This window comes from Perognathus longimembris, chromosome 25 (genome assembly GCF_023159225.1).
Source record: "Perognathus longimembris pacificus isolate PPM17 chromosome 25, ASM2315922v1, whole genome shotgun sequence".
Classification (NCBI taxonomy): Eukaryota; Metazoa; Chordata; class Mammalia; order Rodentia; family Heteromyidae; genus Perognathus; species Perognathus longimembris.
Window position 1 is genome coordinate 16005648 of NC_063185.1, and position 19878 is coordinate 16025525.

General features: G+C 47.3%; 2 protein-coding genes across 3 annotated transcripts; both read left to right on the plus strand.

Annotated features, from left to right (window-relative positions):
* Positions 1 to 959: 959 nt before the first annotated feature.
* LOC125342139 (zinc finger protein ZFP2) lies at positions 960 to 7746 on the plus strand. The gene is made up of 3 exons (XM_048334273.1): positions 960 to 1083; positions 3442 to 3617; positions 5365 to 7746. The coding sequence occupies exon 3, from the start codon at positions 5445 to 5447 to the stop codon at positions 6822 to 6824; it is 1380 nt and encodes a 459-aa protein (XP_048190230.1). The 5' UTR covers positions 960 to 1083; positions 3442 to 3617; positions 5365 to 5444; the 3' UTR covers positions 6825 to 7746.
* Positions 7747 to 11759: 4013 nt separating this feature from the next.
* Positions 11760 to 19833, plus strand: LOC125342053 (zinc finger protein 454-like). Of its 2 annotated transcripts, XM_048334189.1 has the most exons (5): positions 11760 to 11770; positions 12902 to 13035; positions 17310 to 17436; positions 17862 to 17948; positions 18235 to 19833. In XM_048334189.1, exons 2-5 carry the CDS (start codon positions 12991 to 12993, stop codon positions 19569 to 19571), a joined length of 1596 nt encoding a protein of 531 aa, XP_048190146.1. In that variant the 5' UTR covers positions 11760 to 11770; positions 12902 to 12990; the 3' UTR covers positions 19572 to 19833. The 2 variants fall into 2 exon arrangements, with proteins under 2 accessions (XP_048190146.1, XP_048190145.1); XM_048334188.1 differs by lacking the exon at positions 11760 to 11770 and having other exon boundaries at positions 12811 to 13035.
* Positions 19834 to 19878: the final 45 nt, after the last annotated feature.

The window sequence follows — 19878 nt, forward strand, 5'->3', positions numbered from 1 at the left end:
ACCTTTTAAGGGATCCACCAGCCCTACACCACTATATGGGGGATCAAGCGCCCAGCACATTAACTTTTGGAACGCACTCAAAACTTATCTGTAATTCTAGCAACTCAGGAGGCTGAAATTTGAGGATCACAGTTGAAAGCCAACCTGGGCAGAAATATCCATGAGATTATAAGCACCAATTAGCCAGCAAAAACCTGGAAGTGGAGGTGTAACTCGAGTGGTAAAGCATCAGCCTCAAGCAAAAGAATCAAGTGAATGCCTGAGGCCCTGAGTTCAAGCCTCAGGACCAGCCTGCACACCACACATTCGCTTGGGAGAGCGCCTAGCCAAAAAGATGGCTATAGGAGCCTGTCCAATGTTTGATTCAGGACTCTGTCTGAGAGGGGGAAAAAAAACGGTAGAAGAAATTAGCAGTCATTTAAAAAAATTAAACCAAATATTAGAATCCTAAATGATCACATTTCCTGCCCTCTCCCAAATGTCCCATTTCAAGTTCCAAAGTGGCAAACCCAACGGTCACTTGACAGAGATGCTGGCTTCGTAGACAACGATCATGGGAAATACTGGGAGCGCCCTAGAGCACTGGACGTGGCGGCGGCAACTCTCGGGGTGCCCGTTACGTATTTACCAGGTGTCTACTTACGTCCTCTGGGCGCCTCTGCTTTTGCAGCCAAGGTTGTCAGCCCGTCCTCCCCGGCGACCGGCTCAGAGGAGAGGCGCTCACCTCCCCGGCGGCAGGTTTAACGAGCCCGCGCAGGTCAGCTTCCCACCGGCGCACCTCCGGTCGCCCACAGCCCGCCCCTGCGCCTGCGCATTGAGACGCCGGGCCGCGGGGCCTTGTGGGAAATGTAGTCCGACGCGGCGGGCGCGGCTGCGTGTGTCCGCCGGCCGCTATGGCTCCTTCAGGACCCGGGTGAAGGCAGCGTCTCCCCGGGCGCAGTCCGCGGATCTCAGAGGCTTCCAGAGGAAGAGCGCTGACCGCAGGGCGAAGGCAGAGCGGCCCGAGGGGCGGAGCCGGCGGCCGCGGATGGGCTGGGAGAGCGTCCTCCGCCCCTCGCGGGTCGCGGGGCCGCAGAGCTGCAGGTGCGCCCCCTCAAATCCCGGGCGCCAGGCCTCGGGGAGACCACCGGGGAACAGGGTGTCGCCCGCTCAGGAGGTCCCGGGAGGGCACTGGGCGGGGGGGCGGGGGGGGTCAGGCTGGGGCGGGGCCGGCAGCGGTGGGGGCGGCTGACTTGGCGGAGCGGCTCCGGTGCAGAGCGGTCTGTGGGGGGCCAAGGCTCCTGGGGTCGCGCGCACCCGGCGCACTGCTCCGCGCAGGCTTCCGTGGGGTCCGCGCATCCTCGTCCCGGGGCGCGCTGCCCGCGTGTGGGGGACCTGCTCCCTGGAGGCCTGGGGCGGGGCGGGAGGGGCCCTGCGCTTTGTGTCAGACACATCTTGGGGACCTGCCCTCAGCTTTCCGATTCCCAGGACTGCAGGCTTGGGGCATCCGCTCGCTAAGAACGATAGCCTTGGCCACGTTCCTAGTTTAAGGATTTTCTTTTCTTTCTCTCTCTCTCTCTCTCTCTCTCTCTCTCTCTCTCTCTCTCTCTCTCTCTCTCTCTCTCTCTCTCTCTCTCTCTCTCTCTCTCTCTGTGTCTGTCTGTGTGTGTGTGTGTGTGTGTGTGTGTGTGTGTGTGTGTGTGTGTATCTGCCTGTCATGGGATTTGAACGCAGGGCCTGGGTGCTGTCCCTGAACTTTTTCACACAAGGCTGGCGCTCTCTCACTTAAGCCACAGCTCCAATTCCACCTTTTGTTGTCGGCTAATTGTAGATAAAGAGTCTCACGGACTTTCCTGGACAGGCTGGCTTCAAACAGTGATCCTCAGATCTCAGCCTCCTGAATAGCAAGGATCACAGGTGTGGGCCACCGGCACCCAGCCTTTTCTCTTTTTAGAAGTTCAGAATAGGTAGAAAACTCAGATAAACAAAATCCTCCCAAAATCTCTAAAAATTTGCATACATATGTATAAATAGGGATCATTTTGTTTAAACAAAATATGAATATAATCTTTCTCCACTTACATTTTAAAATTGAATTAGCAAATAAATGCATTTGGGAAGGACTCTGAAGCACACAAATCAAGCTCTATTACTTTTACTCCATCCAATGAAGATAGAAAATAAGCTTTAACAAATCTGTTACATAGAAATGGAAAAAAAATCTGTTATGTTGAAAACATCTACTTATGCCAGTTTTTCAAAAGCAACTAACATCTGATGTGTTGAAAACATGTTGATGAGTTTGAAGGAAAGTAGGACAGTATCATATCTAATTCTCTTTTTAGGCTTTTTTTTTATCTTTTTTTCCTCCCCACCCCCCTCAACCCCCAGTACCAGTTCTCCTGCGTTCAGGGCTGATGCCGAATAACTTGAACCACATTCCCAGCCTAGGCTGTTTTTGAATCATAGTCTCCTGAGCTACCAGCACAGCTGGCATGACCCACAAACATCCAGTAGTTGTTGTTTTTAAATAAATAAATGATACAGGCATTCCCATCTAGTTATGGTAGTAGTCTTTGCACTATGTCACATTCTATACATTGCTTCAAGGGAAATTTCTAAGGCAAGGGTACCGTTAGGCTTTTGATTCTTCCTGTCTTATTCTGTCAGAGAAGTGACAATTTGGACCAACACTTGCAGTGTGAAAGTCCCTAATTAACTAACAGCTTTTGTGTTTTCTTTCACTTCTGATAGGTATAAATGGTAGGGTTGTTTAAACAGCATTTTGAATACTTATGAAAATTTTTATGCAGCCTGCTGTGTGTGTGCATATGTGCGTGCAACCCTGGGCCTTGTGCACGCTAGGCAAGTGCTCTACCGCCAACCATACCCTCAATCCCAGTTTTATTGTTTACTTTTACATTTGATACATAAGCATGCTTTTCCTGACTATGCAGACATGTTCATATGAGCAGACATTAAGACCTTTGATGTTTGGATTTTAACATCCTTGTTAGGGAGGCCTGTTCTGTGAGCTCACAGAATTATTCATCTACTGCTTTTACTACTATCATTTTATCCATGTGTATATTTTCTTCTCCAAATGGCAAGACTTTGTTATAAGTTATTGAATAATTGACCCTTTCTTCACTGATGTGGATTATCACCTTTTCCATATTCATTCCCTCTGTCCTCTATCTCATTCTTTCTCCTCTTTCTCTCTTCCTTGTTCTGGGGGATGAAACCCAGGGCCTCATGCATGCTAGTATTCTACCACTAAGCTCCTATTCTAATATATATATATATATATATATATATATATATACATTGTATATACATATAAACATGCATATATGTATATATATACATTTTGCCTGAGTCATTTATACTAAGATTAAATCTTACCATCATAAGGGAGTTTACCTGCTTATTTTATTTGTAGATGTTCTGTTGTTCTTACAGGAGTCTCCCTTCTCATTGCTTCCTTGCCCTCCCTTGGCTTCATCTCCTTTGGAGTCTACACAATCTCTAGGAAGGACACTCCAGGAAGGATCCTACAGAAAGGATCCCACAGGGAGGACCCCATGGGAAGGACAGCAAAGGCAATGGCTGCTAGGCCTTGGCCCGTGGGAACTCAGGTAAGCTCATTTTTCTCTTTCAAACTTCTTTCTTTTTTTTTTTGTTTTTGTTTTTGTTTTTGTTTTTTTGGCCAGTCATGGGGCTTGGACTCAGGGATTGAGTACTGTCCCTGGTTTCTTTTTGCTCAAGGCTAGTACTCTGCCACTTGAGCCACAGCGCCACTTCTGGCCGTTTTCTTTATATGTGGTGCTGAGGAATCGAACCCAGGGCTTCATGTATATGAGGCAAGCACTCTTGCCACTAGGCCATATCCCCAGCCCTCAAACTTCTTTCTTACTGCCGTACTCTATGCGTGCTATTAATATGCCATAAAGCTGGGTTTTGTTTTGTTTTTACAATGCCCTCTTCAGAATCCTCACTCGGATACCTTGACTTGTTGAGTTCTTGGCATTTGAAAGTTTGAAAGGGGAACAAAAGTCATATGAAAGGTGGTCCTGGTGCTCATAGGCTTGTTGACCATCACGACTCATAAAAGAGGCACATCTGTACAGGATTCAGTCATAATGATTGCACCTGGAATGGGCAGTAAGAACAAGTATGGTTAGGTGCCCAGATCATTAGTGATTCAATCCCTAGAGAAGGGAAAGATAAGATGGTGATGAGGATGGCTGGGTGATTTCCCATCACACAGGGAAGAGACATCTTGGAAGAAAGGGTTTACTGTAATGGAGAACTCTGCCACCTAATAGCTGCATTGTCTTAGGCATATGACTTGCCTTTCTGAAGCATCACTTCCTCTTGGTGATGACAGAATAACAGCACTGACTTTGTGTCAGCCATATCCCTGGCATCATTAGGAATGTGTCAGGCTCATTTCATTTAATAATACATACTTCATACGTATCCTAGAAGTTCAAATAAAATGAAATGAAAAATGCCTAGCTTGGGTTCTGGAATACTGAAGGTATTCAGTAAGTGTAAGTGCCTTAGTATTGTTCCAGCTAATAATAACTTGGTATTTTAGGGGTTTTGTGGGAGAAGGGGTGAATGTATTAGTCACCTGATTGAATGGAGTAGAGAAACTCATACAAAGTTTGGGGTCAAGTGCCAGGAAGGAGGAGTTTATGTGTTTTTCACAAGGGAAAGGCTTGAATGTAGCCATAGGAACAAGAGGTCTCCATTAGAGAAGAAACTAGCCACCATGAAAAGTAGAGGATGAAGTGGACCCCAGAAAACATGATGGTGTTCTTCCCAGATTTTCTTGGACATTACTGCCAAATTAGTCTGCCTGTTAGTCCTCTTGGTACCCTGTCTAATCTAAGAAGAGAAAGCATTCTTTAAATACTCTGCTCAGCTCAATTTACAAATCATACTGACCTACAGGGTTTACCTGCTGCTTTTTCTTCTCCTGCAGTAAACACTTGAGTGTTCAAATTCACAATATGAGCAACTTTTGTGATTCTAGGGTACACAATCTTTTTACTGTTTATATTAATATGATGTAGAACTCTATGCAGTTCAACAGGAGGGAAGAAAATGCTATTAGTAGCTTTCTGACCTACTTCTTACAAACCTCATCTCTTCTACCTAGTATCTTTTCATTTCATCTTCATGATCTTCCATCTCCTGCTTCTAGCCACTTGCTTTAATAGACTGGCTCACTGTCCTTTTCCTCTCGTACGTTTTCTATGTAAGTGTAGATATCTTTGAAATCCCTGCATAATAGTTACTTTTGTTTCATTGTTTCATTTTCTCCTTATACATTTTTCAGTCCCCCAACACAAAACATTTGAATTTTTTTTTCAGACTGGGAGACAAGACTTGAAACAATTCGAGAATCAACTCCAAATCCCAACATTCCTGAAGATTTCTCACATAGGACTATAATGGAAAGGGAACAAGTATGGAATTCAACCTGGGAACCTGATAGTTGGTTAGAAAGGGAGCAGGACAGACATCTGGGCCAAGTTGCACTTATACATAAGGAAACCTATACTGAGAGAAGCATGTTCAGAGATAATGAATTTGAAAGATGTTCCAATCAGGGCTCGATCCTTGATACTCCTCAAAGTATTCCTATATTGAAAAGGCCCCATAATTGGAATTCACATGGAAGAGATGTGAAACAAAATTCTGACTTAAAACTCATGAAATCTCAGAGAATGTTTGTAGGAAAGAAAATCTATGAATGTAATGAGTGCAGGAAAACCTTCAGCCAGAGCTCATCCTTACTTAAGCACCAGAGGATTCACACAGGGGAGAAACCCTATAAGTGTAATGTATGTGGCAAGCACTTCATTGAACGCTCCTCCCTCACTGTACATCAAAGAATCCATACTGGAGAGAAACCCTACAAGTGTAATGAATGTGGGAAGTCCTTCAGTCAGAGCATGAATCTCACTGTTCATCAAAGAACTCACACTGGAGAGAAGCCCTATCAGTGCAAAGATTGTGGAAAAGCTTTCCGCAAAAATTCATCCCTTATTCAACATGAAAGAATTCATACTGGAGAGAAACCATACAAATGCAACGAATGTGGGAAAGCTTTTACACAAAGCATGAACCTAACTGTGCACCAGAGAACACACACAGGAGAAAAACCCTATGAATGTAATGAATGTGGAAAAGCCTTCAGCCAGAGCATGCATCTTATTGTTCATCAGAGGAGTCATACTGGAGAGAAACCCTATGAGTGCAGTGAATGTGGAAAAGCCTTTAGCAAGAGCTCAACTTTAACTCTACATCAGCGGAATCACACTGGAGAAAAACCCTACAAGTGCAACAAGTGTGGGAAATCTTTTAGCCAAAGTACGTACCTTATAGAACATCAGAGACTTCACTCTGGAGTGAAACCTTTCGAATGTAATCAGTGCGGCAAAGCTTTCAGTAAGAATTCTTCTCTTACCCAACACCGAAGAATTCATACTGGAGAAAAACCTTATGAGTGTATGGTATGTGGGAAACATTTCACTGGACGATCATCCCTTACTGTCCATCAGGTTATTCACACTGGAGAGAAACCTTATGAATGCACCGAATGCGGAAAGGCCTTCAGTCAGAGTGCATACCTTATTGAGCATCAAAGAATTCATACCGGAGAAAAGCCCTATGAATGCAATCGGTGTGGGAAAGCCTTCATTAAGAACTCGTCCCTCATGGTACACCAGAGGACTCATACAGGAGAGAAACCCTATCAGTGTCATGAATGTGGGAAAGCCTTCAGTCGGAGCACAAACCTTACAAGGCATCAGAGGACTCATATGTGAGGAAAGTTTTCATTGGCCTCTTGATGCTAATTAACTCTTCATTAATAATCGATGATATCATGTCCATGTCGACACCTAAGAAATGTAACAATGATGGGAACAATGATGGGAATGTAATATGCCATGTAGATAATACAAACCACAGCATAGGAACCCTTATGAAAATGGAGATCACCTTTATTCAGAAAGTAAAACTTATTTTATTTGAGAAGGTTTGAATAGCTAATATATAAACAATGAAGATTTATGATGAAGATAAGTTCTATAGTGTCACACTGCAGATTCTCCTTTGGAAATAGAGAGTTCACACAGGAGAGAAAATATGACAGCTCTTGGCTGAGAGCCACACCTGGTATGTAGTCCTGATCTGCAACAAACCTGTACAAGTTACCACTTTTCACTAGGTTACAGTTTCCTTATCGGGTAAATGAGATAATTTAGATTTGCCACATCTTCAAAAATCTCTATTAGCTAAAATTTTACAAACCACACCGGGAAGCTATGGGTATTTTACTATGTTATATGTATTGTCTTGATGCCTCTCTTCCACACTCTGGTTTCTGGATGTTCTGTCATATTTCTCTACCTCTACTAATTCCTGTTTACCACTCTGTGTCCTTCCTCCTCTTTCTTCATTACTTTCTCCCCTAAAATATAGTCTGGTTTCTACCAGGTGATAAACTAATTGTATAAATCTTAATGAAATAGCATGCTGTTTTGAATTCTTAATTGATGGTCATTAAGCTTTTGTTAAGCTATTTAGAAGACAATGTAATTTAAATATAGTATTTAAGTACATGAGTCAAATAAATACTTATCTTCGTGTCATTTGACTTTTGAGTAGAAAGGAGAAGAGAGAGGGGTTGAACATACACATAGAAATTTGGCATATGAATAGTACTTTTGTAACTTAAAATATGTTCAGGACAACCATAAGAATAGTTTATAGATGTATCATAGGTGAGTAGTTAAGATAGTTTCCTTTTTTCATACTTACCAAGACCTAAATATGTGCCAGATATACTTAGGAAGTCAAAATAAATAAGATCTTTTTTATAACTTTCAAAGGACTATACTAAGAAATATCATGTGAGAAGAAATGAGAATTCAAGCAGGAAGGAGACTGAATCTAGCCAAATGGCGACTGGTTGAGAAAGGTCTCTTTGAACAAGAATGTGTCTTGGATCCTTGTTTGGGTAGATTGTCAGAATTAAAACCACACAAAGGTTGCTGAGTATGTGGGGGCAATGATATGATATGTTGTTTGAATATTTTGATGGGTCTGTGGGTATCTCAAGGAAGATTCCTGAGGGGAAAAAAAAGAATAAGAGAATAAGAAAAATAAGGGCTGGGAGTGCTTACCTAGCATGCATGAAGCCCTGGATTCGATTCCTCGGCACCACATATACAGAAAAAGCCAGAAGTGGCACTGTGGCTCAAGAGGTAGAGTGCTAGCCTTGAGCACAGAGAGGCTCAGGGACTGTGTACAGGACTTGAATTCAAGTCCCAGGACTGGCAAAAGAAGAAAGAAGAAAAAAGGAGCAGGGAAGGAAGAGGAGGAGGAAAAAAAACAAAAATATATGGGAGGAAAGGAGCCTGTGTTGTTTCTGAGAATACAGTTAGCTCAGGGTATCAGGGGATAGGCAGCAGTCTACCTTTATAAAAGTATAAGGGGGGACTGGGGATGCAGCTTAGCAGTAGAGTGCTTGCCTAGCATGCATGAAGCCCTGAGTTTGATGCCTCAGTACAACATAAACATAAAAAGCTGGAAATGGCACTGCAGCTCAAGTGGTAAAGTGTAAGCCTTGAGCAAAACAAAACCGGGGACAGTGCTCAGGCCCTGAGTTCAAGCCCAGGACTGGCCAAAAAAAAAATAGTATAAGAGGTATGTGAATGTAAAGGGGCAATCAAGAAGTGACAGGAAATTAAGTTAACAGAAGCTCTTGTTACATGCTCTACTGAAAGGGTCATGTGACACGGTTCAGCAAATAAACACTAGGATCTACTAGGAAATGGCTGCTCTGAAGGAAGACTAATTAGATTGGATTGTAAGTGATCATCCAATGTAAGCTGTCATTTGTCTACCCCTAATAAAAGTGAAAGCAGACAGGAAATAGTTTCTCCTGGACACATCTTGGAATCTGAGGGAAATCTAGGAGAGAAGTAGGGACTGCCTTGGTAGATGTTGGGAACAATAAAACCATTGTGTTTGCCTTGGCTAGAGCCAGAGGTTATGCTGGATTTCTCTTGGTCAGCGTCACTCTGATATTTTATTTTTATTGCCTATGGAAAGTTTTCAATTAGATCCTCTCTGACAAACTACAGCAGCTCAAGGAAAAACTAGTCAGATAAATGGAGGGTGTTCTAATTGCATGTCATCTCTCAGCCATCTGGACAGCAAGTAATGAGGACACTTTTGTACCTCCTCTTTGTCAGCAGGAATAAGATTCCTGCTTCCACTCATGGGTGTGAGACACTGAAGAAGACATTTAGCAAATGAAGACCTCACTTTTCTCATTGGATAATAACAAGCAAATGCTTTATGGATTGCATTAGATAATAATGTAAAGTGTTTATAAAAGTGCCCAATGCATTGCCACACTCAATAAACACCTTATTGTCATCCTTACATGTGAAAATAATCCTAGCTACTCAGGAGGCTGAGATCTTAGGACTGTGGTTCCAGCCAGGCAGGAAAGTCCATGAAACTCTTATTTCCAAGCAAAAAGAGCTTGGGGACAGTGCCCTAAGTTCAAGCCCCATCACTAACAACAACAACAAAAGATGGGCAGTGTTAGGAAACTGAGTCATAAGGGTATTAGAATAAAGAAAGAGTGGAAAACAACCTCAACAGACCAGATCAACTTTAATGGAAGTTGAAGAGAGACACAATGGCGGCCTGAGGAGAGTCAGGAGACACACAAGGTGTAATTGGGGGGCAGGGGTGAAGGGATTTAGATAAGGTCAGGGGTGAAGGTGGCTGGAGGGTACAAGTGTGAAAAATGCTTTGCAAGTTTGTGGTATCTGCCAGAAGTAATTTACGCAGGCATGGTTCTGGGAGCCTGTTGTGTAAACTCACTGAACAGATCTTGGTTCAACCAGATGTGGTATGCTTTGGTGAATTCAGGCACCTGTTGTGTGTGTGTGTGTGTGTGTGTGTGTGTGTGTGTGTGTGTGTGTGTTGGACTTTCACATTTAAATTAAGATTCTGGGCTGCAGAATGGGCTGGTGAAGTAAGGTCCCCTGAGGGAGGATAGTCAGTGGGTCAAGACACAGGAGCAATATTGAGTTATAAGAACAAAGATTCCCATCAGGCATGATGGTATATACTTTCACTCCAGCTACGTGGCAAGTATAAATAAGAGAATCATGGCTTCATCTAGGACAGACTAGGCAAAAAAAAGGCAAGACCTTATTTGAAAAATAAAGACAAAAAGGCTGGAAGTATGCTCAAGTGGTAGAGTGCTGGCCTGATAATGCTTCCTAAAAGATGTTACCTAAGTGACAAACCTCCAGTTACATTGGCTTTTTATCCTGCCTGGAAGAATAAGGTCCTCAGAAAGCAACAGCCACTTGTCTAGAAGTCCCCCACTGTCCCTATGGAGGCTTCCCTGTACCTAGAGTGATCTGGATAAGCCAGTGGTTCCTGTGTTCTGGCTTTGGAGCATTTCTGGTTTCTACAGCCACATACCTGATTCTGGCCACCATCAGGTCTGCCTGGAGTCGCTGTGGCAGCCTTGGCCTTCCAGTGTCCCTGTATCCTCACGCTGAAATTGGAGTCCTGTCTCTGCACCATGCCCTGGCCAGACAGGGGCCGGGGGGGAAGTATGGGATGCTTGTCAGGTCGAGGTGCCATCCTGCCAGTATTTGCAACCTTCTCTGCATGGTTCTCCTCAGGAACACTCTTAGGCAACTAGAGTCGTGAGGGTATTAGAATAAAGAAATCAGAAAACGACCTCAACAGACCAGATCAACATTAATGGAAAGTCGAAGAGGGATACCATGGTGACCTGAGAGGAGACAGGAGGCTTAATGGGGGCAGGGGTGGAGGGACTTGGGTAGGGTCATGGGTGGGGGGACAGGGTTGCACGGAGCTGGGGAATTAATTGCAAGGAATTTGGGGAAGGGCCTTGAGAGTTCATGGCAATGGCCTGAAATAGCCTGGTTCCGGGAGCCTATTTTGTAGGTTACTGACCGGGCCAGGCGCAGCCTGCAGAGGACTCAGGTGCCCCACACCTGAAGGGTGGGGGCGGGAAGCGGGCTTTCCCGTGTGGATGAAGGGTGGAGAGACTGGGCTGGGGGGAGCAACACTGAGTTACCAGAACAGAGCGGGTACCCATCAAACATCCCATTTAGACTTGCGGCCTTCCCCTCCTGCCCCCCTTCCGTGGCTCGCCTTGGGGTGTCGCTCCCCCGGGCTAACTTCCGTCTCCCGTGGACAACTGTCCCTTTCTCGGGCCTTTGGTTTCGGGATGCTATCTCAAGAGAGAGACCGAGGGCCAAGTCGGAACACGGAACCAAAGTCACGCCCGGCGGCTAGCTCCCCGGCGGAAGGATTACGCGGACTCGCCACCGCCCCGGAGACTCCTGGGAAACGTGGTTTAGCACGTGAAGCGGCGAGGCCGGAGGGCGGGGTTGGAAGGGCAGAGCCCGTTCCGCGCAGGCGCACTGCATCCCTTTCGCTGAGGATTCTCCCTCTTGGGCAGAGACGTCCAAGCCGCCCAGGTCCCGCAGCGCCGAGACTCGTGGGAACTCGGCTCCGCGGTTCCCAGGGCAACGCGCAAGCGCAGTCGGATCCCAGGCTGCGGACTCGCCGCTCATTGTGCTGAGTCGGGAGTTGCGGGTGGGGGTGTCGCCCCCCTCGCCGCCCGCAGAGCTTCTTTCAGGAAGGACAACGCCGCGGCGGTCGGGTCTGAGGACGGGAGCGCGCCGGGAACGCCACGGAGGTCTGGCTTATTTCGGGAGACACGGATCGCATGCCCTCAACTTCGTGGGATTGGGTCCCAAGCAGAAGGGGGAGTGGGGCACGAGTGAGCTCCTGGGTGTTGGGTCGGGGTCCGAGGGCGTGTGGAGGAGGACCAGGTCCGGGAGTCCACCTCTCAGGTAATGGAAGGCAGCTCGAGTGCTGTTCCCAGCCCAGTGTCAGGAACTTGCCAAGGGCTGGGGCAGCCGCAGTACATGATCCCTGCATCCGTGGGGACCTGATGATGCGGCAGCAGAGGGTGGGGTGTGTGTGTGTGTGTGTGTGTGTGTGTGTGTGTGTGTGTGTGTGTTTCCTGATCCCCTCCACACCACATCACACACACACCACAGCACATACACAACACATACACACACACCACATCACACTGCACATACACACCCGCCACATCACACTCACACAGAACAGCACACGCATGCCGCATCACATCCACACAGCACAGCACACACCACCTCACACACACACCACCTCACACACACCACATACACCATATCACACACGTGGCACAACACACACACACATAGCACAGCACATACACACCCACCACATCACACACACTCACACATCACACATATCACACACACACACACACTCCACATCTCACATACCTCGTGGCTGGCCTTTGACTCCAGGCCACTCAAAATACCCTGAAGCCCGAGAATAGCTTTTGGTCTGAGCGATTTCCGCAAGGAAGACCCAGCCTCCTTAGCTCTGATCCTTTTCCAGGAGGAAGAAGTTGACTCTCCTTGCCCTCGTTCTCCACTCCCTTCCCAATCACCTGTCCCAGGAAGAGAGACTTATTTTATGACTGCTCGGGATAGCGTTAAGGGAAGGGCAGAGGGTGACTAGAAAGTGTGCAAATTGGGGCTGCAGCATGCTTTCGGCTGGGAGAAGTCAGTATTTATACCAAAGGAAAGATGGAGGATGTGGCTGGAAGAAAACATGAAAGGAAACGGTGACCTGTGGGTGCTTCACTACTCGGGGAAGCCTGAGAGAACAGGAAAGGAGGAATTGGTTGCATGGGGTACTTGCAGGACTACCAGGATGGGAATGCTAGTCTCCCTCCCGCTGCTGACACAGCCTCTGCTCCTAACAGGTGTGCAGTTGCTTCTGGCCCCAGGAAGCTGCAAGTTGCCGAGCTCCCCACCTGCCTCCCCTGTACTTTGCCTACCCCTAAGCTGGCTCATGAGAGAAGGAATGGCTGTCAGTCACCTGCCAGGCATGCTTCAGGTAAGTGGAGGAGTGTTTAGGGTTTTCCCTGTCTTCCCCCCACTCCCCTAAAAAGAAGTCACCTTCTAGATTTTAAGGCTATAGGGATATTTTCCCCAACTTGGAGCTCCACTCTCAGGTTATGACACCCCCCCCCCAACCTGACTCCTGACCCCAGTTGTTCCTTCCCATCCCATATTGGGCTCATCATGATGGGTTTCAGAGCTGACTAAGTTGCTAAAGGTCATGTAAGCGGCACAACTTGAACCAGAATTCAGGTTGATCTGAACTGAAAACCCCCTTACTTATTTATTTTTTTAATACTGGTTCTGGGTCTTGAACTCTGGGTCTGGGCACTGTCCCTGAGCTTCTTTTGCTCCAGGCTAGCGATCTATCACTTCTGGCACCACTTCTGGCTTTTTCAGTGATTAATTGGAGATGAGAGTCTCACATAGGCTTTCCTGCCCAGGTTGGCTTCGAACCAGGATCCTCGGATCTTAGCCTCGTGAGTAGCTAGAATTACAGACATGAGCCACCGGCACCCTGGTCCAAAAACCTTTCTACTAGCCCTGTTTCTATAGAATGTGAGGTCAGGGATCTAAGAAGTAGAGGCAGTACTTGACACAGGAACTAAAAGGAGGAAGGACTCGGATCCCTTTTCTGTTAAGCATGATGATTTTTTTCTGCACATATATTAGGCGTATGAAATGGTATTATGCTAAAAATGAAAAAAAAGAAGTGAATTTCAAGCTTTGATAAATTTGTTCATGGGTTCACTTCAACTAGTGTTTTTTTTTTTACTTCCTGCTGTGTACCAACGTACCAAGAGGGCTTTGGGTACAGGTAATAGAAACTAATTGAGAATGCCTTAAACTAAAGCATGCATTTAGCTGAAAGATACTGAGTTATCTTTCCAAATCTAGAAGCAAAAATACAACTGGACTTTTTTTTTGTAGAAGAGGGGTCTTGAGAAATCCAAAAGTCCTTTCTTTTAGATTTTTTTTTCTGGGCTTCTGCTTAACTCTTCTTAGAATACACCAGTTTCCCTGGTTCCTCAGTCAGCTCTGAAGAGCAGAACTGTGAGAGCTGATGAGTTTTCCATGCGTGATTCCCTACGAGAGACTGTTTTCCTTCCTGTTCTTGTTTCTGAATTTCTATGAAGTGACTGTTTCCATGGGATCCGTGTGTGTGTGTGTGTGTGTGTGTGTGTGTGTGTGTGTGTGTGTGTGTGTGTTGGGGTGGGTACATAAACAGTTGAAGAAAAACAATTGCTGAAAAAACAAATACAGTCCTGCTTCACTTGATAATGTACACAGGGTTGGGGGACAGGCATCATTAGGTGATTTGGCCCTGTGTGAATACATAGAGGATCCATAAAAGCTAGATGGTGAAGTTAATCACTAATATTGCCTGGATGCAGCCAAGAGATTCACGAAAACAAAATATGTGTTCTGCTCTTGTGACGTGACATAATGGATAAGCTTTATTACGTGTAGTAGTGTTGTGGCAGCACAGACCACCTGAGATTGAGACCATTTTTTAGAGAGGATAAAGGAGCTTATGACTGGCAACTCAAACCAGGCTAGGGCCAGAAGTTTGGATCCCAAGGGAGGGGAGACCTTGGGTTTTATAAAAGCTGGTTACCCAGAAAATAGACATTAATCAAATATTCAAAAGGTCAGGTGGGATGACATCAATTTCTTAGGAAGTGGGAAACTCCTGTCTCGTGTTTGTGCAGAAATCATGCCATCATGTCACTACCCCTTCTGTATTGTTACTTAAAAATGCCTTGTGGAGAGCCAGGCGCTGCCTGAGATCTGAGGACCATGGCTTGAAGCCAGCCAGGCAGAAAAGTCTGTGAGACACTTATCTCCAATAATCTATTCAGAAGAAGCTGGGAGTGGCGCTGTGCCTCAAGTGGTAGAGTGCTAGCCTTGAGTAAAAGAAGCTCAAGACAGTGCTCAGGCCCAGAGTGTAAGCCCCAGGACGAGGCAGGGAGGGAGGGAGGGAGGGAGGGAGGGGAAGGGAAGGAGAGAGAAGGGGAAGGGGAAGGGGAAAGAAATCCCATGTAGGCTTCTGCTATAGATTCAGAGAGCCCTGCCTAGCCTGTCCCCAGCCCACATGCCAGCAACAGCCCCACCAGGCCACCTTCTGGCAACTGGATGCGGTGGAATCCCTTTGCCAGGAGGGGGGTTTGTTCGCTTCATTCCTCCCTCTAGTACCTAACTCAGCTTACTGCGATGTAAGTACTATTGCTGATGCGTGGTTCAGCCACATGTGGGGAAAAGGAGTAGCATCTAGTATAGTAATTCCACTAATTAAGGATGTTAACAAGATTGCTTCCCCACGTGCTGTGCACAGTCCTCCTTATGCATAGAACAGAAGGTCTGGCCATGCTGGTTTTGGAGGTAACTGCAGCCAGAGTTGAGTGAGTATGGATGTCTGTGAAGGCTGCCTCCAGTCCCCACACATCTCGGTGGATGGTCTTGCTCAGCCCCCCCCCCCCTTCACCATGGCAGTGGTCCCAATGGTGGAGGCCCTGGCGGTCACAGTGCCAACCAGGGCTGGTGTAATCATAGCCCTCTTGATGCAAGTTGGATGGGGCACAAGGTTGAGGCCTTTTCTCCTTCCATATACTAGGACCCGTGGCAGTACAATTACTAAAACAGAGACCTTTTTGCAAAGACCCATCAGTACAAGATTTTAGGCCCTCAGCACATGCAAAACCAGTTTCCTCAGGAGCAATATAAGCAATCTTAGTTTGTAGGGTAACATTCCCCATGCAGGCGGAATGCATGTGGGTATTGGAGTGAAGTGGAACCTTAAGTGTTGGGGTCTGAACAACCCCTTTCTCCCCCCATGGGGAGAATGGTAACCACAAACTCTATGAAAGAGCACTCAGCCTGGCCCTCCGCCAGCAGAAGGCCAAAGGCGTGCTCACATGGGCAAGCGCTAAGTTGAGGAAGGATTGCTGAAGCCTCCCCTCCCCCCAGTCCCCACACATGTTACCAAGGGCGGAGGCGAAAAGGAAGGCATCAGGGACACGCTGCGGTGGTGGGAAGCGTCTCAAAGACTTTAATATGGAAGGGCACTTATATAGAAGTAATGGCGGGAAAGAAAGGGGGCTGGCCAAAGGGCCAGTCATAGGCTAAGGACCATGTCCATCAAGTGACATCACGAAACTTCCTTTGTGGGTGGGACAACCCCATCATGGTGGCACGTAGGTGTTCACCCCCCAAGGGGCGGAGGCTTTCTCTTCCTGTTGAGGTGGGAGGGGCTCCTTCCCATTGTCTCAGGGCTGGGGGGAAGGACAGCCCCCAACATTAAGGAGATAGGAGGCCAAAAGGGATCTTTGAGGTCAGCCAAGGGCCCAATTTGCAGGGGTGGCTGGGACCACGGGGGTCTCCGGATGGTGAAGGAGACCCTTGGGTCTCTTCCGGTGACCCAGAATCTCATCCCCAGGTTTTGACAGTTGGACTGCCTATTCCTATTTCCTGGGCAGACATAGAAGGTTTGGGCCTGAGGCCATCTTTCATTAGTGAAGTCTCCACACCCAAGGGGGTCTGTATTTGTCATCACTGCTGCGCCATGCCTATTTTTCCTAGTCTATCCTGCCTCAATAGTACTCTCCAAAATCATGATAAATATATAATACATGTGTTAGTAACATAACTGCTTACTCTGATTATCAAGTAGTACAGTACACAACTTATGGCACTGTGTGTGTGTGTGTGTGCGCGCGCGCGCGCGTGTACACGTGCGTGCTGGGGCTGGGGCTTGAATCCCGGGCCTTGTACTCTTGTTTGGATTTTTTTTTGCTCAAGGGTAAAGTCTTATCACTTGAGCCACAGCTCCACTTCCAGCTTTTATTCTGGTTCGAAATAAGAGTTTCATGGACTTTTCTACCCAAGCTGGCTTCAACTGTTGATCCTCAGACCTCAGTCTCCTGGGTAGCAAGGATTACAGGTGTGAGCCACCAGTGCCCAGTGGGACCACTGCTTTGAGAGGTGCACGAAAGTGATGGTAGAGGCAGTCAGGAAATGTCCTGGTGGAGACAAGAGGGCTTGGTGGAATGGGGGAAGGATGGCGAGCAGAGGCAGGGCCGGTGAGGAGAGATGGGAGAAGATAGTGAAGGCGAGTGCTGAGCAAGCAAGCATGTTTTCTCTGCAGTCTGTGTCTTCAAAGTAGGGATGAAGGTCTAGGACAAGCTGGGCCCCAGGAGACCCAGAAGGAATGCATAACTTGTCCCCAGACACCTGCCAGCTGCCAGTGTCAACTTTCTCACGCTGTTCCAGAGCGTGGTGAGCTTCGAGGACGTGGCTGTGGTCTTCACGCAGGAGGAGTGGGGTCTTCTGAGCCCTGCACAGAGGGCCCTGTACCGAGAGGTGATGCTGGACAACTATAGCAGCCTGATGTCCTTAGGTGAGCGGGGAACCCTGGAACGTCCATCTTCACTTTGGGGGATCGTTTTAGGACTCTTATACGAATGCCATACAGAAGACTGGGCTGCAGAGGTGCTGAGTGGGGCTGCTACCCGCAAAGCTACCACTTGCCTGCTCCTGGCATCCCTTGGCCTCTCTGGAGTCTTTAAGTGGAGATGATCCAACATGCCTGAGGTGCTGGGGTAGGGGAGTCCTCTCCTCGCCCTCCTGTAGCAGGGGCGAGGACGTGGGAGTCGAGTGTCTGTGTCAGGCCTGAGCCATCGTTTCCTCCGGTGAGCATGTGTCCACTCTGGGCTCTCTGATGAAATTGCCTTTTCTAGGATGGGGAGCAGGTCTACCCTCCTTGTGATGATGTGTATCCCTGTTAGAAGCAGATGTGGATTTTTTTTCTTCTCTCAAAACTAGGACTCTTAGGACGGAAACCAGGTGATTTTTCTCCCCTGAGGAAGAGGAAAGAATGGACGCTGAGCGCCACCGGAGGCGTCGGTCTCGGTAAGAATCACACCTAGTGAGGCTGGGACTCACGCGGGTGTGAGGGTAAGCGTGTCATCTCAGCAAGCGTGCCAGGCCTTGCTGCCATTGCCCCAGCATTGCCGAAGGGTAGCTCTCCTGACTCCTTTGCCCCCATGAGTTCCTTTTCCTGTCCTTGTTTGGCATAGATGAACCGAGTCCGGTTTAGGGACACCTCAGATATCACTTGCCATTCTCCCCTCATCATCTCATGCCATCAAGATGTTTCCTGCAGTCAGACAGACACTTTCCTGTTCCTCTCTTACAGAATGGATAAGCATACCTGTGAGTAAGAAATCTCCTCTCGAGGCAGAGACTCCTGAAGAAGAATTTGATCAGTGGACAATAGAGGGAAGATTGACCAAAGATGGTCACTGGACACATGCTAGCCTGTTGGAATGGCAATGCCAGGAAAGTCAGGAGATGAATTTGCAGCAGGTGATCTGCACCCACCAGAACATTCCATCTGAAGTTAGTGAGCAGAAATGCCATGAACCTGGAAAGAGCTGTTCCAAGAGCTCCTGCCCTGTACAAAATCAGGAATTTCAACTAAAGAGAAATGCCTTTGAATGCAGCGAGTGTGGGCAAGGCTTCGGTGAGCTTTCCACTCTTAATAAACATCAGAGAACACACGCTACAAACCTTCACCCAAGTCCCAAAAAGCCGGCTAAAGAGAAGCGCTATGAATGCAGAGAGTGTGGGAAAGCCTTTCACCAAAGCACATACCTTATCCATCACCAAAGAATTCACACGGGGGAGAAACCGTATGAGTGTAAGGAGTGTGGCAAGGCCTTCTCCGTGAGCTCCTCGCTCACTTACCATCAGAAGATTCATACCGGAGAGAAGCCTTTCGAATGCAACGTATGCGGGAAGGCTTTTATCCGGAACATACATCTTTCCCACCATCACAGAACACACACCGGAGAGAAACCTTTCACGTGTAATATTTGTGATAAAGCCTTTGTGTGCAGAGCCCATCTTACCAAACACCAAAATATCCACAGTGGTGAGAAACCCTATAAATGTCATGATTGTGGGAAAGCCTTCAGCCAAAGCACAAGCTTCCTGCAGCACCAGAGAATTCACACTGGGGAGAAACCCTTCGAATGTAATGAGTGTGGGAAGGCCTTCAGGGTGAACTCTTCCCTCACTGAACATCAGAGAATTCACACGGGAGAGAAACCCTACCAGTGCGACGCATGTGGGAAAGCCTTCAGGGACAATTCATCCTATGCCAGACATCGGAAGATTCACACCGGAGAGAAACCCTACCGATGTGGTTTGTGTGAGAAAGCCTTCAGGGACCAGTCCGCCCTCGTCCAGCATCAGAGAATTCACACTGGGGAAAAGCCTTACACGTGTAATATGTGTGAGAAAGCCTTCAGTGACCAGTCTGCCCTTACCCAGCATAAGAGAATCCACACGGGAGAGAAGCTTTACACGTGCAAGGTGTGCGGGAAAGCCTTCATCCGAAGCACGCACCTCACTCAGCACCAGAGGATTCACACGGGCGAGAAACCCTATGAATGTGATAAGTGTGGGAAAGCTTTCAACCAGTCTGCGAACCTCATTCAGCACCAGCGACATCACATTGGAGAGAAGTGACTGAAATGACAGCACTGGGAGTCAGGGACGCTTCATTCGTGAACATGAGAGATGTTTGCCAGAGATGAACTATGAAGTCTTGCACCGAGATAGTTACTGAGTCGAGCTTCGCAGTGTCATGGGAGCCAAAAGTGGTGTCAGGAAGCTCGGATCGCCAGAGGCAGCGATGCAGCCTTGGATTAGAAAAAGTACAGACTAGCACCTGGCAATGACTCCCTCCGCCGAGGAGATTGTATAATAAATTGTTAACCATATGGTTAAATATGATGAAGGCACTGCCCAGACAAGTGCTACTACTGTAAATATA